The 20,976-nt window shown below is 47.3% G+C and overlaps 1 protein-coding gene across 5 annotated transcripts in view; it reads right to left on the minus strand.

Annotated features, from left to right (window-relative positions):
* Nucleotides 1-13,577, minus strand: part of ARHGAP26 (Rho GTPase activating protein 26) — a 392,826-nt gene extending 379,249 nt beyond the window's left edge. For 3 of the 5 annotated variants that reach the window (XM_041000725.1, XM_041000551.1, XM_041000463.1), the window contains exon 1: nt 13,083-13,427. In XM_041000725.1, the coding sequence (XP_040856659.1) occupies nt 13,083-13,236 (154 nt within the window). In that variant the 5' untranslated portion in view covers nt 13,237-13,427. Of the gene's footprint in view, nt 1-13,082 lie in introns of all 5 variants that reach the window. The other 2 variants (XM_041000639.1, XM_041000795.1) reach the window with 2 other exon arrangements.
* Nucleotides 13,578-20,976: the final 7,399 nt, after the last annotated feature.

Consider the following 20,976-nt stretch of genomic DNA (forward strand, 5'->3'; position numbering starts at 1 on the left):
CTGTTGTTCTCACCCTACCAGATATGATTTCCCTTCTTGTCCCTGGAATCTGAGTTTGGAAGAAACTACAGATAGGAACGTCTCATTCCATCTCCCATTTTTTAATCTGGAAGAACTTCAGCTTAGAAAGGATATCATATAGTTTTTCAATGCTAATTAGGACACATCCAATTAATTGCAATCTTTTCACACACACTCTCCTTACTCATTCCCTTCCACCCTCCATGTGTGAGGGTGTGTATTTCTCTTATCTCCTCCTCACCCCAGCCTTACAAACACACCAGATAGTCCTCCACTCCAGTTCCTGCAGAATCAGTGCCAGAGCCTAGAAGAGCCTGCTTAGGAGCCCTCAAGGTTAAGCTTTAGAAACCTCATCAAACAACCTCAACAAAGCACAGTTCTCTGCTAATCACAGGGATGTAAAGGGCCTAAACAACAGACATCAAAGTGGTCGTAAAAGCTACAGATCCGCACCAATTCTACGTGCAGAAATCCAAAAGTTTCTAACAACAGACAACCAATGTGATGGACACATCCTCTAACTTACATGGTCAGTATGCTACAGTACATCAACATAGGAGAGCCTGCTAAAGCCCACAGTGTCCATCTCTAAGATTCACTGGACAGGCAAATCAGAAAAACACAAAGTGTAGTCCTACTTGTAAAACGAATTCGGAGAAAAATAATCCAGCAAACAGCACCCCAAACTAGTGGCAGTGGTCAAAGTAGAAGATGCCCGATTCTGCATGCATCTGTGCTCTTTGGTGTTTTTATGAGAATGCGTACATGCACTGTCTGTGTTCCTCTGTCTTTGCATTGTAAGATTAGACTATTCATTTGGTTAGTTTCCCTCTGCATCTAGGTTTTATCTATTTCAAGAAACTGAACCATCTTTCACATAATTGCTCAGGCTAAAATCATTTGTGACTTCTCTCTTCTCTCTCAAAGTCCACATCCAAAGAAGCAGCAAATTCCATTGGCTCAACTTTCCAAAAGACCCAGCACCAGGCCCCCATCGCTGATGTCAGCACTGTGGGCCATTATCTATCAGACCTCGCCTGGGGCCCCAGCCTCCTAAGTGGTATCCTTGTTCCACCACATCTCCTCCACACAGCTGCCTGTAAGATCTTCTTAAACACAAACAGGAAGATGTCACAACATCCCATAGCTGCCTACTGCACAGATGAAACCCCAAGTTCGCTCTAGAGCTCAAAACCCCTGTGACTTGGACCCTGGACCCTCTCCCCATTCATCAGCCACCACTCTGCTCCAACCATACCTGTTTTTGCTGAAGGTCACAAAGACCCCATGCTCTCTCCTCCCTCACAATTTCTGACAAGTTTTGAGCTTTGGAGCACAGGGTAAGAATGCAACAAGTGTTCCATATTCCTTGACTAAAAGTTTTCCCTGGTGGCTGTGTGTGTGTGTGCCAGAAGTTAAAATCTAGACAAATACTGTGAAGAGAGTTACTTTACACTGCCATCCCTCCCTTGGCCCATTTCCTAGAAATGTGATGGCTCTAACAGAATAACAAAGTGACCTCAAGGAGCCATTTTCTCCAACAGCTCAATGGTGGCAAAGGTTCTTCACTGGTTTACAATCACTGGCTTATAGCAGCCAGAATTAGCAGTCCAACCCACAATACCTGCACAGAGGGGTGCTCACTGGCCTTAACAGAGCAGAAACCCCAATTTCAACCTCATACAAATCACACAGGAGGTTTTGACTCTCCTAAGGTCTTCAACCTCATCAGCAAAACACATCTGAGGCTGAAGCAAACAGAAGCTTCAAAAGTCCCCCAGAGCACAGAGAAACTAGTCTGAATATTGTGCACTTTATCAAAAAATCAGAGCCAAAGGAAAAGAAACACTTTGAACAGACATTTCAACAAAGAGCACACACCAGTGGCCAGTAAACACACCAAAAGGTGATCAGCATCATTAGTCATTTGGAAAATAAAACTGAAACCGCGGGAAGAGGGACTGGGTTTCAAACCAAAAAGAGACAACAGGCAGTACGACCAGGATATGGAAAAATCAGACCTCTCATAGGTTGAAAGGAGCTGTGTGTGTCTGTGTATCTATGTCTAGGTGTGCCCTCTGCCTCTCCAGTTACACATTTTTAATCAAAAATTTTTTACAAACCTAAATTTATTAGTGTAAGTTTATCATACAATCCAGAGATTCTACTACTAGGTAAGAAATTAAATTAGAAGTGAGGTCTCCCAGCTGGAGGTAATGGTCTAGGCTGCACTGTGCTTAGGCAAGTGTTACACTGCCGGGAGAAAAGCAGCTAATAGCTGATGGGTATTCTGGGCCTGCCTAATGCCAAATCTGTATTAACCATACCAGTGTGCCAGCATAGCTGCCTAGCCTATTTTACTTTTTCTTCTTAAAGATACTGGGTGGGTGTGCCAGGTCCGTGAGCCCAGGGACTAGGTCCTTTGGCCCACCTGAGGTGCCAGGTTCATGAGCCATGGGGGTGGGGGGGTCTGCCATGGCCTGGGTCAGGCAGCCTGGGGCACCAATGGTGTTGGGCAAAGCCCACTGGTAACCTGGCAGCATGCTTGTGGGCATTTGCTGTGTGAGGTTGCAGGGGGCCTGGGGATCGCACAGGTGGGGGACATGTGGGGACTGGAGGGCTCATGTCCAGGATTGGTGGTCTGACCATAGAGTACTTGTGTCAGAACTGGACCTCCTCGGTGAAAAAGATGGAGCAGTGGATGGCAGGCCCAGATGCACAGGGAGGATAATACCAACTCATTGAGACCTGCATAGGACATCTGGTACCACAGCAGAGGAAGGAGGCAGAACAAATTGATCAATTATCCCAGCAAAGCACTGACAGCAAATAGAGTAATAGAGACTCTTGGGTAGACTATGTCAGCCAATGGACAATGGAAGAATTTCCTCATCCTTGGATTGGTGAGAATGACACCATTTCAGAAGTATCAAAATCACTTGAGCAGAAACCTCAGAGTATGCTCCACATCAAGGACCCTGGAATGATGCCGGGTGGCCATTCCCAACCCTGAGCACTGGGGCGGTGGGAAGGCTGGGTATGGCTTCTCCCCATGTGTCCTCACTTCCCCTAGATATATGAAGCAGAAGGAGAAAATTTAAAAACAATGCTCTCATCCACTTTCCCCTAACCCTTGATCCTCCCCACCCTGATCAACTATGTAAACATTATCAAAAATAAAAGTTTTTTAAAACTCCAAGTTGCTTGCTATGCTAAAATAGGAAACAGCTAAGTAATTCTAGTTTAGAACTGCATGATGGGATAATAAAACAAAAAATGCCATCCTCACTTTGCAAACTATTTTCTAACAATTCTATCAAAAAAAAAAAAAACCACTAAATTCAAACCAAAAAAAAAGTGAGATCATATGTCCACACAGACACATCAGCAACTGCTCCTAACAGCAACTTCACAGCTACTAAACACTACTAATAGCCCAAACTACCAAACTGCTAGTGACTGGATAAACAGCTGACCTCAGCAAGAAAAAGGACACATCAGAGAGGCTCACTGAGCTATGAGAGAGCCTCACACTCAGCCCGTTAAGTGCAAGAGATCATATGTGCCCCCAGCCATTTGGCTTCAACTTTCAGAGTAGACACAACTACAGGCAGGAAAGACAGACATCGGGGTTGCCTGAAGCTTCGACGAATGCATGCAGAGCACCTGCCAAGCGGCATAGGTGGGTCTTCTGGGTGGAGGACAGAAACATTCTCAAGCTGAGGTCAGCTTAACTCCTTTTTTTTAAAAAAAGATTTATTTTTATTATTATTATTTTATTGGAAAGGAGGATATACAGAGAGGAGAGACAGAGAGGAAGATCTTCCGTCCGATGATTCACTCCCCAAGTGAGCGCAACGGCCGATACTATGCCGATCCAAAAAGCCAGGAGCCTCTTCCAGGTCTCCCATGCGGGTGCAGGGTCCCAAAGCCTTGGGCCGTCCTCGACTGCTTTCCCAGGCCACAAGCAGGGAGCTGGAAGGGAAGCAGGACTGCCAGGATTAGAACCGGCGCCCATATGGGATCCCAGGCGTGCAAGGCGAGGACCTTAACCACTGCGCCACTGCGCCACTGTGCCACCGCGCCGGGCCCCAGCTTAACTCCTTAACCACAAACCAAAGCCATGCACTCACAGCAGGTGAATTCTATGTCAACTAAACTACAGGGCAATAATGCACTTGAGGGGGAAAAAAAAATCCTCCAAAATATGCTGATCAAAAGCAAACAGCTACTATGAAAGGAGAAATGTCAATGTCACGTTATGAGAGCAAGCCATGACAAACTGATATGCCAATTCCAGGTGCTAACGGTCATTACGAGGGCAGAAAAAGAAGGTTTTTTTATGACTGTAAAGGAGAAGATATATAGTCTTAATGATTGCTGTTAAAATTAAAATTCAACAATCAGATATTCAGTCCCACAAAGACGTTCAGTTAGTACATACTAATACATGAACCTTGAAAACACTATGCTAGGTAAAACAAGACAGGTAACAATGACTACTGCATAACTCAGAGAAGGGAACTGGAACAGTGGCAGGGACAAAGACTGCAAGAGAGGGTTCCAGGAGCAAGAAGGGAAAATACTCTTTACTGGGAGAAAAGCTTTAGGCTTGGAAGACAAAAAAGTTCTCTAAAATAAGTAGCAATGGTCACCAATCCTGGTGCTTAATGTCTTGAGTTGCAGGCTTAAAAATGGTTCCATGACAAATTTTGTGTTAGACATATGTTACCAAAGTTTTTATGAACTCAACAAACAGAGAGAACACAATTTTAAAATAGGCCAAATATTTACGCAGATATTTCACCAAGGGAAAAAAAAAAAACCAATAGCAGCAAACATTCAAAAATAGGCTCAACAACCCATGTCACTGTCCAAAGTGTTGAAAATTTTAATAAGTAGCAATATCACTATACATCTATGTTGGCCAAGATCCAAAACACTGATCATGCCAAGAGCTACTGAGGATATGGATGGGGTAAGAGGAACACTCATTCTCTGCCAGTGGTTTATAAAACAGTGCAACCACTTTGGAAGACAGTTTGGCAGTTTCTTGCAAAACCACACATGTTCTTACACAGGACCCAGGCATCACACTCCCTGGTATTCATCCAAACAAGCTGAAAACAAGTCCACACACAAACCTACATGCAAATGTCTCTATCAGCTTTATTCCTAATTGCCCAAAACTTGGAAGCAAGCAGTGTCCTTCCAGAAACACATGGATGGCTAAATGGTGGCACATCCAGACACTGGAATATTACTCAGCAATAAAAAGAAATGAGCTTTGAAGCAAGGAAACCTCTCTGGGGGTACATACTGTTTAATTTCAACTACATGATATTGCAGGGAAAAAAAAATAAAACTACAAAGACAAAGGTCTCAGACAGTGCCAGCCAGGGGCAGGGGGCAGGAGGCCGAGGGAAGGAAACTGTTCTGTATGACACTACAAGTGCAGATGTGTGTCACAGCACATTTGCCACAACCCACAGGACATATCCCACAAGTAGGACCCTTCACACAATCTGTGGACTTCAGTTAACAATATCAATATCAATACTCGGTCATCAACTGGAAGAAATGTGCCAATCCCATGCAAGGTGTGAACAACAGAAGGAACCTGGAAGGCATATGAGGAGCACTTAGCAACTTTTTATACTCTCCACTCAGTTTTTCTAGAAACTCAAAACTGCTGGCAGAAGCCAGCCTATTAATGATTTCTTAAGAGGAAAGGGGGTGGAGAGGCCTGACTCACAGCCATTGGGTTGAGACCCATAGATTGAATTCAGTTTATAAAGTCCAACCAAGAAAAAAATGAAGTGGAAAGTTTTTTTTTTCAAGGATTTATTTATTTATTTTGAAAATCAGAATTACAGAGAAGAGAGAGATCTTCAATATACTGCTTCACTACTCATATGACTGTAACAGCCAATGCTAGGCCAAACAGAAACCAGGAGCTTCATGCAGGTTTCCCATGTGGGCAGCTAGGGCCCAAGCACTTGGATCATCTGCTGCTGCTGCTTTTCCGGGTCATTAGCACTGAGCTAAGTAGGAAGTGGAACAGCTGGAACACAAACTGCTACCATATGGGATACTGGTTGGTGTTTCAGGTCAGAACCTTACCCACCATGCACCAAGGCCAGTTCCTTGATTTTTTTTATCAGTCAGTATTACATAAAAATTACAAAATCTTGCTGAAATGTAATTGTTGTTTGTATTTGCATGAGTAACACCCCAAATGTCAGTGTTACAAATTACCACCTTTTACAACTTGTTAGGAAATGTCTATTTTTTTTTCCTTTTATTTGCAAGATACAAACCAAAGGAACTGGCAAAAACCTTTTGCTACGTAACTTAGTATCCGCTTTCACAAGTAGGATTCTGTAAGTAATCTAATTATTCCCAAACAAAGCAGGGTGGGGTTTAACATAGAGAGGGCTGACCTCACTATGAGAAAAAGTATATACTAAATCCTTGCAAAATTTCAAATGCAAACATGCACCTCTTTGTGTTTTCTATTCTTCTTTTAATGGGCAAAGATTACAGCTCATTTACCTTAAATAAATCCCAGTCCAGCCTGATCAGTGCTCTATTATCAGTGAAAAATAAATCACTGATCATCACTCAGTGCTACTTTCCCTGCAAAGATCCTCTGTTTGTTCTACAAAACTAAGACCCATGTCACATCCAGGATTGGTGGTCTGACTGTGGAGTTCATGTGTCAGAGCTGGGCCTCCACAGTGGAAAAGATGGAGCAGTGGATGGCAGGCCCAGATGATATGGCAGCCCATTGGGGCCTGTAGAGGACACCTGGCACCATAGCAGAGGAAGGAGGACAGAACAAACCCCAGCCAAACAATGGCAGCAAATATCTGGGTGAATGGAAACTTTAAGTTCAACTATATCAAACAGCAGACATTGGAAGGGCTTCCTCACTCCTGGATCAACAAGACTAACATTTCAAAACTAGCAAAACTGCCTGGGTGGTTGGGAAGCTGGGTATGGCTTCTCCCTTTATGTTCCACCTTCCCCCAGGTAGAGGAAGAAGAGATCGGGCGCGTTCAGGGTGGTATGGCCATAGACAGGTAGAGGAAGAAGAAACAGAATATTTGGAAACAATGATCACACCCACTTTTCCCTAACCCTTGTTCCTTCCCACCCTGATCAACTATGTAAACATCATCAAAAACTTTTAAAAATACAAAAAAACTAAAACCCCATTACCTACCCTCAGGTGCCATTCTGGCCACAATGGTTCTTTAAACCATGATGGCTAGAGAGCCACGCAATTTCAGAGCACAACACAAAACATCAGGCAATCTTGGCAGTCAGGGCTCAGAGTCTGAGAGTCAAGTGGGACAATACGTTCACTTAACCTAGCACTGGCTTCACACTCTACCTTTCCAAGGTTTAGATCTCTGAAGAATTTGCACCTTCACTTCGAGCCTGCACCTCTGTGGAAGGCACTTCAGAGGGATGGTCAAGAACAGGTTCTGCAGCTAACTGCCAGTTTCCAACCTTGCCTGCACTGCTTCCTACTGCTGTGACTAGATAAGTTCCCGCAAACGTGAAACACAACAAGCCATTGTAGCATCGAGAGCCCAGCGAGAAGCTCTCAGGAGACTGTGCACTCAGCACACGGCCCAGCGCTTGCTTGCTGCTCACTGGAGGAGAAAGGCTGGTGCTCTTGCTACACCTTCTCCTCCTTCTGTTGAAAATCATCATGGTTGCCTGGGAGATGTGGCTCAGGACAGAGTTCTCAGCATTACTAACTGCGGAGGCCGCCATGAAAATGACACTTCATCTTCCAGAGGTCTAATGAAAGGCATGGATCTAATTAGACACGTAAACACAGAATTTGTGAAAAATAAAAAGTATTGGGTAGCCAGAAGCCAGCCACTGCTTTACTCAGTGTTGCACATCCTGCCCCAACGAGACTGAAAGCACAAGAGAAGGGGCTGTGCTCTAGGTCTCCGCACCCGGCCAAGTTCCGAAAACTTGAAGGGATCCACTTCCTTCTGCTGGAGATTGGTAACACAAAGGCATTTCTGAGTTGCTCCAGGTCCTGGAACGTGGTTCAGTCTTTGGGGCCTCACTTTTACTTCAAACCCCCAATTTGAAAGAGAACAGCTTATCAATTCAATTTTTCTCTGTCCAATGTAGGGAAATCCAGAATTCTATTCCTGGGACCAGCAATGTGGAGTAGTAGGCTAAGCTTCCACCTATGGTTTCAGCATTCCTCCAACACATACTGCTCCACTTCTAATCCAGCTCCCTGCTTGTGGCCTAGGAAAGCTCAAGTCCTTTGGTCCCTATATCCACATAGAAGGCTCCTAGCTTCAGACTAGCTCAGTTCTTCTCATTGCAGCTATTTGGGCAGAAAACCTGTGGATGGGAGCCCTTCCTCTGTCTCACCTTCTCTCTGTAACTCTGTCCTTCAAACAAAAAATAAACCTTAAAAAAAAACTTAGGGGCCCAGCATGGTAACCTAGTGGCTTAAGTTCTCACCTTGCATATGCCAGGATCCCATATGGGTGCCGGTTCTAATCCCAGTGGTTCCGCTTCCCATCTAGCTCCCTGCCTGTGGCCTGGGAAAGCAGTTGAGGACAGCCCAAGGCCTTGGGACATGCACCTGCATGGGAAACCTGGAAGAGTTTCTGGGCTCCTGGCTTCAGATCAGTGGAACTGTTCCACTTCCCAGTCAGCTCCCTGCTGATGGACCTGGGAAGAGAACAGATGATGGCCCAAATCCTTTGGCCCTTGCACCCAAGTTGGAGACCTAGATAGAATTCCAAGATCTCGGCTTCAGTCAGGCCCAGCCCAGCCAGTCAACAGATAAAAGAATGAGTTCCCCCCCCCTCTCTCTCTCTCTCTTTCTGCCTTTTAAGTACATAAAACTTTAAAAACACGAAAATATGAAAAACCAAAGTACTAAATATGTGAGTTAAAAGGTCATGTGAATTCTAACAAAATTGATACATATTTTTAATAGTTAGGTTATTAGAAAGGATTCTGCATCTCAGGAGGTGGAAATTAAATTTAAAAGAACACAATCCCCAGCAACAAATCTAGAAATAACTGTCAAGATGGAAAGAAACATTGTTCCTGAAAACCCAGCCATCCCTCAAATCAACTTCCATCTCTGTGAAACCAAATCTGGTTCACCACGAAGCCCCCAAGACAGCCAGGCATGAAATCGAAGGCATTCTGTAAACTTCCTCTACAAGCCCAAGATGCAACCCCCCAGGCCACTGAGAGGGGTAAATTTAATCCAGAATGTCCTTAGGAAGAGAAGATATCAGGAGGTGTATTCTGTCCCTTTTTAACTTTGTAGAGCTTTTCTGCCATAACCACAACTTTCTAGAAAAACACTGTGACCCCAATTCTACCCACCAATGTGGCTCATGCACACACCAATGAGTGAGTCAAGTTACCAGCAACTAGCATGAAGACGGAAGGGACCTCACACCTGGAGCCAAGACAAAAACACACCTCTGTGCTTACAGACTTCAGCTCAGAGAAACAGTGAGCCTGCGTGCTGGGAAACACTAACACAAATGACCAATGACTGGACCATGTGGCGAGCCAGGCCCCAAGCCGAGAGCTTGCTGGTGTGCAGGGTTTCACTCTGTCCCTGTAGCAACCCTCAGAGGTCAGCGTGACTGCTCCCACTGTTTCGAAGGAGACTTCAGGTTTAACAGCATGTCCAGAGTCAAATGACTCGGAAGGCCTGGGCCCAAAACTAGCCTGAACTGTGAATTCTACACATGTGACCTCCCTTTCCCCACCTCCATCTGTGGACAGAAAAGCAAAGCAAAGCAAAGCAAAAAAAACACACACACACACACACACACACACACACACACACACACACACACAGAGTCTGTCTCTCTCTCTCTCTCTCTCTCTCTTAACCAAGACACCAGCTAATGAGATAGGAGGAAAGGTCTCATCTGAGCGGGTTCCCACAGAAAGGTCCAGGCCGAGGCAGCACCAGGAGTCACCAAGAAAACACACAGCTTGTCAGTTCACTGCTTCTTCAGTGCGTGTCCCGAGCAAAGGCCTGGGTTCCGGGAAAAGACCACCAGGGGCTCCTTTATATGGAGTCTGCAGAGTCTTCTGCTATTCTCAACGGGGTTCACAAGACTAATGCAGGCGAATCACTGACCTAGAGGATAGGGTCGCCTCAGCTAGGTTAAGTGCACTCAGAATACGCATAAACTGCTGTGTGGCTTGCAGACAGGTTCTAGACTCACTGGTCCTCAGCTTGCTCAATCCCGAATCAGAAAAACCAAGAGCAATGAAGGGACAGAGCACGGGGAGTCCCTATAGGCTGGGCTCCACTGCCTCTAACAAACACCCCAGAAACGCTGAGCCCAAAAACCTGCGAACAGGAATCACAAACAAAATTACTAACAGTGTAAAATTAAGGGCCCAGCGTGGTGGTACAAGTGGTTAAAGGTCCTCGCCTTGCACGCCCGGGGTTCCCATATGGGCACCGGTTCTAATCCCGGCAGCCCCGCTTCCCTTCCAGCTCCCTGCCTGTGGCCTGGGAAAGCAGTCGAGGACAGCCCAAAGCTTTGGGACCCTGCACCCGCGTGGGAGACCCGGAAGAGACTCCTGGCTTCAGATCGGCATAGTATCGGCCCGTTGCGCTCACTTGGGGAGTGAATCATCGGACGGAAGATCTTCCTCTCTGTCTCTCCTCTCTGTATATCCGCCTTTCTAATGAAAAAATAATAAAAATAAATCTTTAAAAAAAATTAATACAGTTATGAAATTTAAAAAAAGAGAGACCATGGATCATCTAAACCAACATGACTTACACATATTTCTTTTTACATTGCACTGGAAAAGCATTAGTTTCTTCTTTATAATAGTGATAACGATCATCTTAAGAAAATATGCAAAAATTCTAACAGAGTAACACACATTGGGACAAGCCCCTCGGGATAACGAATGTCTTTCGTCTAGGAAGCAGTGATCAAGGACACCCTTTTAAAGAGGCCACATGATTGTTCTAAGAGGAATTCAGAGTAGTAGAACAGCAGTTGGTCACAAAGCTGGATGGAGAGACCAACGCACCTGACCCCCATCAGTGTCTGTCCAAACAACAGGTCTGCTTCATTCCATCATTAGTCAGTACAATCAGTCTCTTCAATGTTCCTTCAAATCCGAATAATTCTTGCCTCCCAACACAGCCAGCTGGGAGATTGCCAGCCACCTCTAGACACCCTCCTTGTATTCAAAGCCAAGATACAAAAGGTAAGTCCCGCATCCCAGCAGCCTTGGCCCCGGGCACTCCACTCTGGGCAAAGGGAGTAGAGCCAGCTTAACAGCTCTGCACTGACACAAATTCCCCCTTGGGCTCACATAGACCAAGCAGTTTCAAAGCTCCAGCTCACTACCAAGAGCCACCTGACTCAGCACTAGGGATTCCTGCATCTCTCACCCTCCCCTCACGGCTACCCCAAGTTTCTCCTTTGCCAAACGATTAAAAGTGCATGAGACAATCGGTGCCTGGAGCTGTGCTTGACATGGCTAGAGTATGATGCCATAACCACAGATTCTTCATGGCACCCTCAGGGGCCAGTACACAGCACACAGGCACTGCAACTGTGTGACCAATCAAATTAAAGCTGGCCTGAGGCTCCATCAGAAGTCCTGGGTCCAACCCACTTACAAGTGGGCTCCTAACTGATCCAGCGTCAGGAGTCCTCCTATTTCCTGAGCCAACGGGCAGCCTGCATCAGCGACAAAGGAAGTGTGTGCACCTGCTTGAGGTAGGGCACAGGCTGCTGCAGACAACCTGAGCCTGACCCGCCGGGACACACCACACTCCTGTGTTCCCTGAACCCCAGGGCCCCGTGCTGCCCTGGCTTTCCAGCGTGGCAGGGCCCAGTTTTTAGAAGCAACAGGCTCAGCGGAATGACATCTCAGGCACTTGACTTCTGGGAGTCTTATTTAAAAGGCCTAGGGTCACTTCTCACCACACAGACTCAGTTGTGCTGCAGCAACCCTCCTCGGCCCTAGCCAAGTCCACAAAGAGTAAGAGCAAAGCCTGAAAGAATTCCACCATCTGCAGGCTTTATCAGCATGCTGTTCGTCAGCATGAAAAGCTGGACTCAACTGTGTCTGAATAGGTAGCCTGGAAAGGCGCGAGAAACACCCTCCCTACCCCAGATGTTCAGCACTATAGCAAGAAGAAAACTTCGACAGTGCAAGTCAAGTGGAATGCAAATGTCATCGTTCCCCTTATACCAAAAAGGGGAAAAAACAAAAATGGTTTTATACAAGGTCTGAGAGTCACTACAGGGACTTTAAACAACTGCTTTTGGGGCCTTCCTCCTCAGGTCTTTGCATTTCCAAGGATAATGAAAGAGGCAAAGAGGAAGGAATGAGGGAGCCAGAGAGAAGAGACCGCCGGGACATGCTCATTCTATTTTTATACCTCGCCTACGATTCGGAGTAAAGGAACACTCTGATTCTGAACTCCCACCCCTGTCACCTTCTGCGCTGAGCACAGTTATCCAAACCTGCATACGTTCGTGGCACTGCCTCCAGATTCGGGGGCTGCCGGCTGCCCAGATACCCAGGAAAAGCGAGCTACGGCAGCACCCCGCCCAGACAACCGGTGGCCCTGGCCAGGCTGGAGCTGCGCACAGGCAGCCGTGGGGGCTCCGGGACGCCCCCGCCCCAGCACCCGCAGCTTCCCCCCACTTCGGCCGGGCACCCGTGCGGAGAGCAGCTCGCCCAGCGCCCGCCCGGAGCCAGAGTTGTGGACGGGACCGGCTCTCCGTCAGGCTGCCGCACGGGGCCCGTGAGTCCCGCCCCGAGACACCTGTGCGCGCCCCGCCCGCGCCGGCGGAGTCCCGGCCATCCGCAAACGCCCAGCAACACTCCGTGACCGAGCGCCCGGGCTCGTCGGACGCGGGCTGCCTCGCCCGCTTCACCAGTCCTTCCCGCCCCGGTGGGCAGAAAAGCATGGACGCGCGTCAGCCGGGGCCGCGGGGACAGAGCCCAGAAGCCCGGGCCCACTCCACCCCACCCGGGCCACTCACTCTTGAGCGCGCTGATAAGAGACTTCCCGTCTTTGATGAGCTCCTTGATGAATTTGTTGGTCTTGTCCAGCTCCGCTTCGTGAGACTTGAGCGTCTCTCGGAAGTGCGGGCTGTCGAGGCAGCAGTCGCTGAACTCGAGCGCCGGGAGCCCCATGGTGTCCGCGGCGCGCAGCCGGGGGCGGGGGGCGCGAGCCAAGCGGCGCCCCGAGCACGCACGCTGCGGGGTCCGGGTCGGCAGCCCCGACGGCCCGCGCGGCTCCACAGGTGTGGCGCCCGCTCAGCCCGCCGCGCGCTGTGGCGCGGGCGCGTCCGCCTCCCTGAGCGAGGGGCGGCTGCGAGGGGCGGCGGCGGCGTGCGGCTGAGCGACGGGGCGAGCAGGAAGCGGCGCGGCGACCCCACGGCGGCGCGGGGAAGCGAGCGAGCAGTAGCGAGCGCGGACGCCGCGTCCCCGCCTCCTGGGCTGGCTCCCTCTCCCGCAGCCTCGAGCGCCCTCTCACAGCAGCCTCAGCCACCCCGCCGGCGTCCGGGCCGCCCGAACCTGCTAGCGATGACCTCATCCCCCCGCCAGGCCAATCAGCGCATTCTCATCAGCCGGACCCCCGAACCCGCCCGGCCTTTCCGCGCGTTTCATCCAATCGGAAGGATCCGGAGGCGGAGCCTGAGGCTTGGGGCGGAGCCACGCCACCGCCTAGGTCCGCAGAGCCGGCTCCGCCCCCTCTCGCCCGCCGGGCGTTGCACACCCCGAAGCCTGGGGGCGAGTACTCCCAGGCTGGGGCTGCTCCGCCAACTCGGGACCTTACCCGTCTGCCGCGCCCGCCTTCCAGGCCGGAGATGGGGTGCTTCTGCTGGTCTTGGCGGGAGACTGATGAGCCTCGAAGTGGCAATTATGAAAAACCTGGCAATTAGGGCTGCAGCCCTTCGCTGCTCGCCTTGCCCTCCCGGGCAACCGAGCTTACGCTCCAAGCGCAACCCTGGCCCCCCGAGAGAACCCTGAGTGACCTCGGGCTCCTCAGAAACTGGTTGCATCTTAAAATCTCCCACCTCTTCTCGCCTGCAATCTTCCCTCCCCCTGCAGTCCGTCCCCCAGCCGGCCACTCCGCACAGCCGCCCCGGGGCCGTAGGATCCCACGTCCTGAGGAGAATTTCAGCCACCCCGTTTTGCACGTCCCGGGCCTGTCCTCCCTTTGGTACGCGGCGGCGCTGTCCACAAGGGCACGAGCCTCCGCAGTCGGCCAGTGCACCCCAGCGCTATACCAGAGGTTGGCGTTGCCTGGGCGAATACTCACGGTGTGCACTGCTGGCTAGAGTTCTTGATAGATACCTGTGGGCATAAATGAATGGAGCCTTTCCCGGGTCTCTGTCGAATTCCCACCCCAAGTATGTGGCGCTGTCGTCCTCCTCAATCCTGGCAGCTGACTCCCTGCACCTGCCAGGCTGGGTACCACAGGTGACTCGTGGGAGAACAGGGGCTGCTGTTGAATGGATTAATTCAGTGTCCAGGAACTAACAGTCCCTCCTTAGGTTGGGTGGGTTTGGCGAGGAGGGAGTGGTAGTTCCCCCCACCCACTTTGGGTTGGATTTTTTTTTTTCCATACATCAGTTTTGAGCAGGAACTAGCCTAGATAAGCCCTAGGTATACAAAGATGAACTGAGTGAACCTGACTGGTTGGGCTCCATGGGAGAGACTGAAGGAGCAGTAACAATTAGCCTAGGAGGCCTGGGTGCTGGAGAACACCGTGCAGGAGCTGGGGTGGAGTCCAGAGACGCCTTCTTTATTGAATCCATACACGACAGTCATCCATTTGTTAGATGTATCTACAAGGGTAGGCTTCCCAGCAGGCACACACAGCTATTGGTTAAATCAACATAACACTGAAAATAGTCACAGACGAGAAAGATCTGGAATGGTAACTGCATGAAAACTCATCTGTGTAACGCTTCAGGTTGAATCCCTAAAGGTAGACTTTCTAGTTGTCTGTTGACACACAGGAAAACAGTATGGTTTAGGAAAAGAGCAATCCTTCTTTTCTCTCATGACCCTTTTCCTTCTGTTTGGATGGCTCTCTCCTGAAGACTGCTCCCGTGGCTGCAGTCAGCTCGTCCCAGGAGCTGGAGCAGGGGGCGATGGACTCCGGGCTTCTCCACGTGGCCTCTCTCTGTGGTCCAGCCTACACTGCCTGCAAGCATGGTGGTCCAGGGCCCGCACAGGCACGTCCTGGCTTGCAAGGGGAAGCTGCATCACCTTGTCCATCCTGCTCTTCAGAGTCCTGCACTACTGCCCCCCTTCAACAGCCTCAAGTCACAAACCCACTCAGATTGAAGGAGCAGGGAAGCAGACTGTACCCCTAACATGGGGGAGTGACAAAACAGGAGACATGATTGTAGCCATCTGTGGAAACACACTCTGCCTCTATAGGTTTAGCACAGGGCAAAGTCGTCTACAAATAGTGAATCAAGAAAACAAAATCCGATCCACAGACATTTGTCTTTATCCCCACTGAGGAAATGAGGCACACAGGTATAAAATAATACACATCTGTATTAATAATACTATAGTGGTATTGGTTAGGCTTAGTTTGAGCCAGGCACTATGCTAGATTCATTACATTCATTTAAACCCACAAGGTGACACTGGTCTGGCCATCAGCCCCCCTTGTCTCAGATGAGCTACTGATGCCTAGAATGTAACCTGAAAGAGGTACTAGCTGCTAAGTGTGGGTGGCACATACATGACCACAAATATGATTTAACAAGTCTCTTCACATACATGCATGTGGACAATGTATAAACCTCTTATAAATCTCATCCAGAATTTCCACAAAAAACTTCCCATGAGTTTAGCAGTGTGGCCAGAAGGGACTCGGCCAGCAGAAGCACTGAGTAATCGGCACCCAGCAATCTCTCCTAGGAAACACGAGAGGCTCCAGAAGAACAGGTAGTAGCAACAGTGGACCAGACCCTGCAAATGTGGCTCCCAGCCTCCTCAAAACAAATGGTCCTTCTGCTGTCTTCCATGGAGTTATAATTCTAGTGAGTACTTATTCATTCTCTTTTATGCTTGAGACCATATGTTGGGTTAAACAGTGATTTCTTTGTATTATTACTGGTGAGGCACAAGTTTTCCTATTTTAAAATAATGATGTGGGGGCTGGTGTAAATGCTATGTATCTCTAATATAGTAACAATTAGGGTTGAACATTTGTCAATACTCATGACTGCATTTTGTTGTGGGTAAGATACATTTCAATAAAATTTGATTTAAAAAGTAACGACCAGCACAATGGCTCAATTGGCTAATTCTCCATGTGGGCACTGGTTTGTGTCCTGGCTGCTCTGCTTCCAGTCCAGCTCCCTGCTTGTGGCAGAGCAAAGCAGTGGAGGATGGGCCAAAGCCTTGAGACCCTGCCCCCGCATGGGAGACTGGGAGGAGGCTCTCAGCTCCTGGCTTTGGATCCACTCAACTCTGGCTGTTGTGGCCATTTGGGGAGTGAGCCAGCGAATGGAGAATCTTTCTGTCTCCACTCTGTGAATCTGCCTTTCCAATGAAAATAAATAAATATAATAATAATGATGATGATGACCATGGCAGCCATGTTGATGATTTTAGTAAGTTTTTGCTATGGAAAGCACCTTATTTCATTTCTTTATGCTAAGCACCTTATTTTATTTTTTCACTTAACACTTACTTGGGAAACAGGTGCTGCTCAAATTCCCATTTTACAGATAAGGAAACTAAGGCATTGAGGAGTAAGGTGGCTAAGGACACATCATTACTGGTAGAGCTAGGCTTAAGAATTCAAATTTATTAAGTAACTTACCATATGCAATGTCCATGTGCAATACTCCCTCTAAATAAAATATATATGCCTGAAAAGTTAGTCAAGAATAACAATGAAACATTTAAAATGAGACCACACATGAATGAATGAGGATTTATCTAATTTTAAGGTACTTATGGTTTTGTTATGTCCTAAATCAATAAAGTCAAAACAAATTGGAGGCTTGTAACATTATTTAACTCTCAGCCTAAGGATACCTTTCATTCCAACGCTGAGTACCTAGCTCTTGTTGCTCTGCTTCCATCCAGCTAACGTGAACTCGGGGCAGATGAGTGTCCAATCATGCGCCCCTGCAACTCACAAAGGAAACCAAACTGAGTTCCAGGCTTCTGGCTCCAGTGTGGCTGAGCCTCGACTGTCACATGCCTTTGGAGAAAAAAAAAAATCCAGCAATTGGAAGATCTATCTTCCCGTCTTTCAAACGAGGAAAATACATAAATAAAAAATTGTAATAAATAAATAATGCTAGGCTTTAAGATTTGTGTCAAAGCAACTGATTAAGCAAACATGAACTCCTCATTTTCCTTAAAGGAGAAAAAATAGCCTAGTCCTATCAAGCCATCAAGTCACATTACTTTAAGGGAAGGGGGAGCATTCACTTGTGCGTGCAAGTCACGTGTGTTACCATATATGTTAACGTCAGCTCATTTTTATTTGTGTTTTTTATCATTGGCTTGTTTCACACCTACAGTTATCCATAATATGCAGTCTCTCTTCACTTATTAAGTACTAATATAACATTTGTTGCCTCCCAGATGTGCATCTATATGCCTTGAAAATATTAACATAATTAATCTCTTCACAGCTCTCTTATGACCCTATCTCTAATTTACTGGGACGGGAATGGCAATGAATCACCCGGGTCACGTAACCACTGAGTGGTCCAGCTGAAATCCCCACTGGTTATTTAGCTTCAGACTTCGGCTCTGTTACTGGCACAGCCCAAACACACTCAACTTAGAAATTCCAGTTCCTTAGGATTCCCTACAACTAGTGGTGGCTGTGTGCCACTGCTCTGACCATTGATATGTAATTGGAAATCTGCTGGGTGGGGCTTTAGAAAAAAAGCTTATTTATTTTTTTTTTTTATAAAGGGAGAGCAGACACAAACCTTTTGCTTATTTCTCTTCTCTATTCTCTATGGCATTGTGGTAGGTGGGTTAAGCCACCAACTGCTATGCTGGTATTCCATATGGGTGTGAGTCCAAGTCAGGCTGCTCCACTTCTGATTCAGCTCCCTGCTGTCTGGGAAAAAAACAGAGCAAGGTCAAGCCCCAGTTGCTGCAGTCATTTGGGGAGTGAACCAGCAAACAGAAAAACTCTATGTATCTATCTTTGCTTTTCAAGTGAATAAATCTTTTAAAAAAGAAAATGATTTCTTAAACACAGTAAAGACGACAAATGCATTTATAAGGCAGAGTGAGTAATAAAAAACAGGTATTTAGGGAAAATAATAATCCAGAATAAACCTATTCACAGAATGAGATGAGACCAAACATAACTGGACATACTTTTAAGAGAGACCCATGAAATAATTGCTCTTTGCCTTATAATTGTTACTGATTAAATGACCAAATAGGTGAACTTACCTCAGCAAGATAAACTAATGTAAATCAATCCTTGGACCTTGCTCTCTTTCTTGCTTTTATTTTTTATTGCTGTGTACTTTATTTGCACATTAGCACGTAATTTTGTGAGATTTTTACTTAGCCAGGTATTTCTCATGTTTCTTGAGCCCAGGATCCTGCTTTTTCCCCCTAGCATTCCATACCACACTTACTCGGTGTTCTGTGGAATGCATTCAAAGAATGAACAGGATCACAGACAACAGGTGTAGAGACAGACAAAAGAAAGAAGGAATTACTAGTCTTTCAGTTTCGTTTCGATTGTCACAAAATAGAATATTTTTCACAAGGAGTCCGCAGGTTTCTAAAGCTACTGGAAAGTGATCACCACCCAGATTCAAACGCCTGTTGATTGATGGATATGCTTTCATCTGTGTGGGTCCACATTCCTGTCTGTGGCTCTGGCTTTGAGGGGATGCTGTGGGTTTTTTAAGTGTGTGCCTGTGTCTATTCAAAGTAGGATGGTGGGAGTGGCAATGGAAAAGGTTTCGATAAAAGAAGTGTTCCACCATCCCTTTCTTTTGTAAAGAAGACAGCATGAATACTCAATACTGACATGCGTGATCTCATATCTGAAGCCCGGGTGAAGGTGATCCAAATGCCTGCTGGGAGAGTGAATGTTCATGGATTTATTTCACTTGTATTCACTCCCCTGCTTCCCTTTGTATTTGTTTTATGGAATTTCCCATCCGTAAATTTCTATGGCCTAACATTTGTAGAAAAACTTGACTTAACAAAATGATCAGATGTCATACTTATTAAACTAAAACATTCCATCACCGAGAATATTTTTCAGCTTTAAACTAAGCATTTTTCTGGGCCACTACTCCCATTGGTGAGTGTGAGAACTGGAATCAGGGGCAGACCAGGTCCTGCAGGGCTACGACACCTGTTTGCCTGCATGTGAACTGGGTAGGGGGAAAGCCAAGCTGGGCTAACTGTGTCCACTGGGCCAAGAATGAGCCAGAGTAAGTGCAATCTGGCGGACTTTGCTGCATCATCAGTTGGCAAGTGCTGGGACTGGGGGCAAGTCCTGTCAAGCTAGACTGCAGAAACACCTGGAGAGTGTAAGATCCAGGACTGGGAGTGGGCCCAGTAGAAAAACTGTGGGTACCTCTCTGATGGGCTGAAGCTCCCACTGGTGAGCATGAGAACCAGGGCTGGGGGCAAGCCTGACTAGACAGGCAGTGGCACCCAACAGCATGAGTGTGGGCTGGATATGGAGTAGATTGGGTTGAGCTAGACTTCAACATCCACTGACACGTATGAGACCTGAATGGGATGTGAGACAGACTGGGCCAGTCTGCTGCACATACTAGCAAGCACAGGAACCAGGGCTGGGGGCAGTACTAGTGGGGATTAGGGGGGTGGCCGTTCCCACTAGGTTACAGTTTCCATTGGTGTACATAAAGGTCAATTGTGTAGTGGGCTGGGTTGGGCTGGGCTGCAGCATCCATTGGTTTACATACGAAATGGAGTTGGAGATAGAACTGATCCGGTAAATGCAACTACCAGTGTGTGCATAGACAATGTGAGTGATGGACTAGGCCAGACCCCATACTGGCAGACACACACAAGAGTCAGGTCTGGGATCACCTCAGATGAGGTTTCTTCGGGTTTCCCCCAAACTGAACTGCTGGACTCAAAACTCCAGCAATGAAGAGAATCATAGGATCTTCGGTCTGACCTTAGAGTGCATGTGTCAGAACTGGGCCTCCTAAGTGGCTAAGACAGAGCAGTAGGCGGCATGCCCAGATGTACATAGAGAACATGACAGTCCATCGGGGCCTGTGGAGGACATTTGGCAACACAGCAGAGTAAAGAGGGCAGAACAAATTGGTCAACTACCCCAGCCAAGCATTGGCAGCAAATATCTGGTCAAATGGAGACTCTAAGGTGGACTGTGTCAGCCAATGGAGCTTGGAAGAATCTCCTCATCCTTGGATTGGCAAGATTGACAGCTTGTCAGAAGTATCAAAAACACTCGAACAGAACCCTTAGAGCATGCTGTATGTTGGGGACTCCGGGATGACACCAGGTGGCTGTTCCCCTCCCTGGGTACTGGGGCAAGAGGGAAGAGAAAATTTGGAAGCAAATGGTCTCACCCATTTTCCCCTGATCCTCCACACTTCCCACCCAGGTAAACTATGTAAATATCATCAAAAATAATTTTTAAAAAACTAGGCATTTTTTAAAGATTGGATGGAATTAACCCCTATCCTTCCAAAGCTGGTCTAATGGTCTGAGCCAGTCTAAAAAGCTATTTTCTTTGTCCATGATAAAATGTGAAAAACAATGACAATATAATAAATTTTTCAATAAGCTAAATACATTTCATTTGAAGGAGTGCTTTTAATTTTCAGATTTTGACCTTCCTAAATATTTGGCATTAACATAGCTTGGGGGATATTAAGATACTCTTTGTTTAAA

This window comes from Ochotona curzoniae, unplaced genomic scaffold (genome assembly GCF_017591425.1).
Source record: "Ochotona curzoniae isolate NIBS_2020 unplaced genomic scaffold, NIBS_Ocur_1.0 contig_1, whole genome shotgun sequence".
Classification (NCBI taxonomy): domain Eukaryota; kingdom Metazoa; phylum Chordata; class Mammalia; order Lagomorpha; family Ochotonidae; genus Ochotona; species Ochotona curzoniae.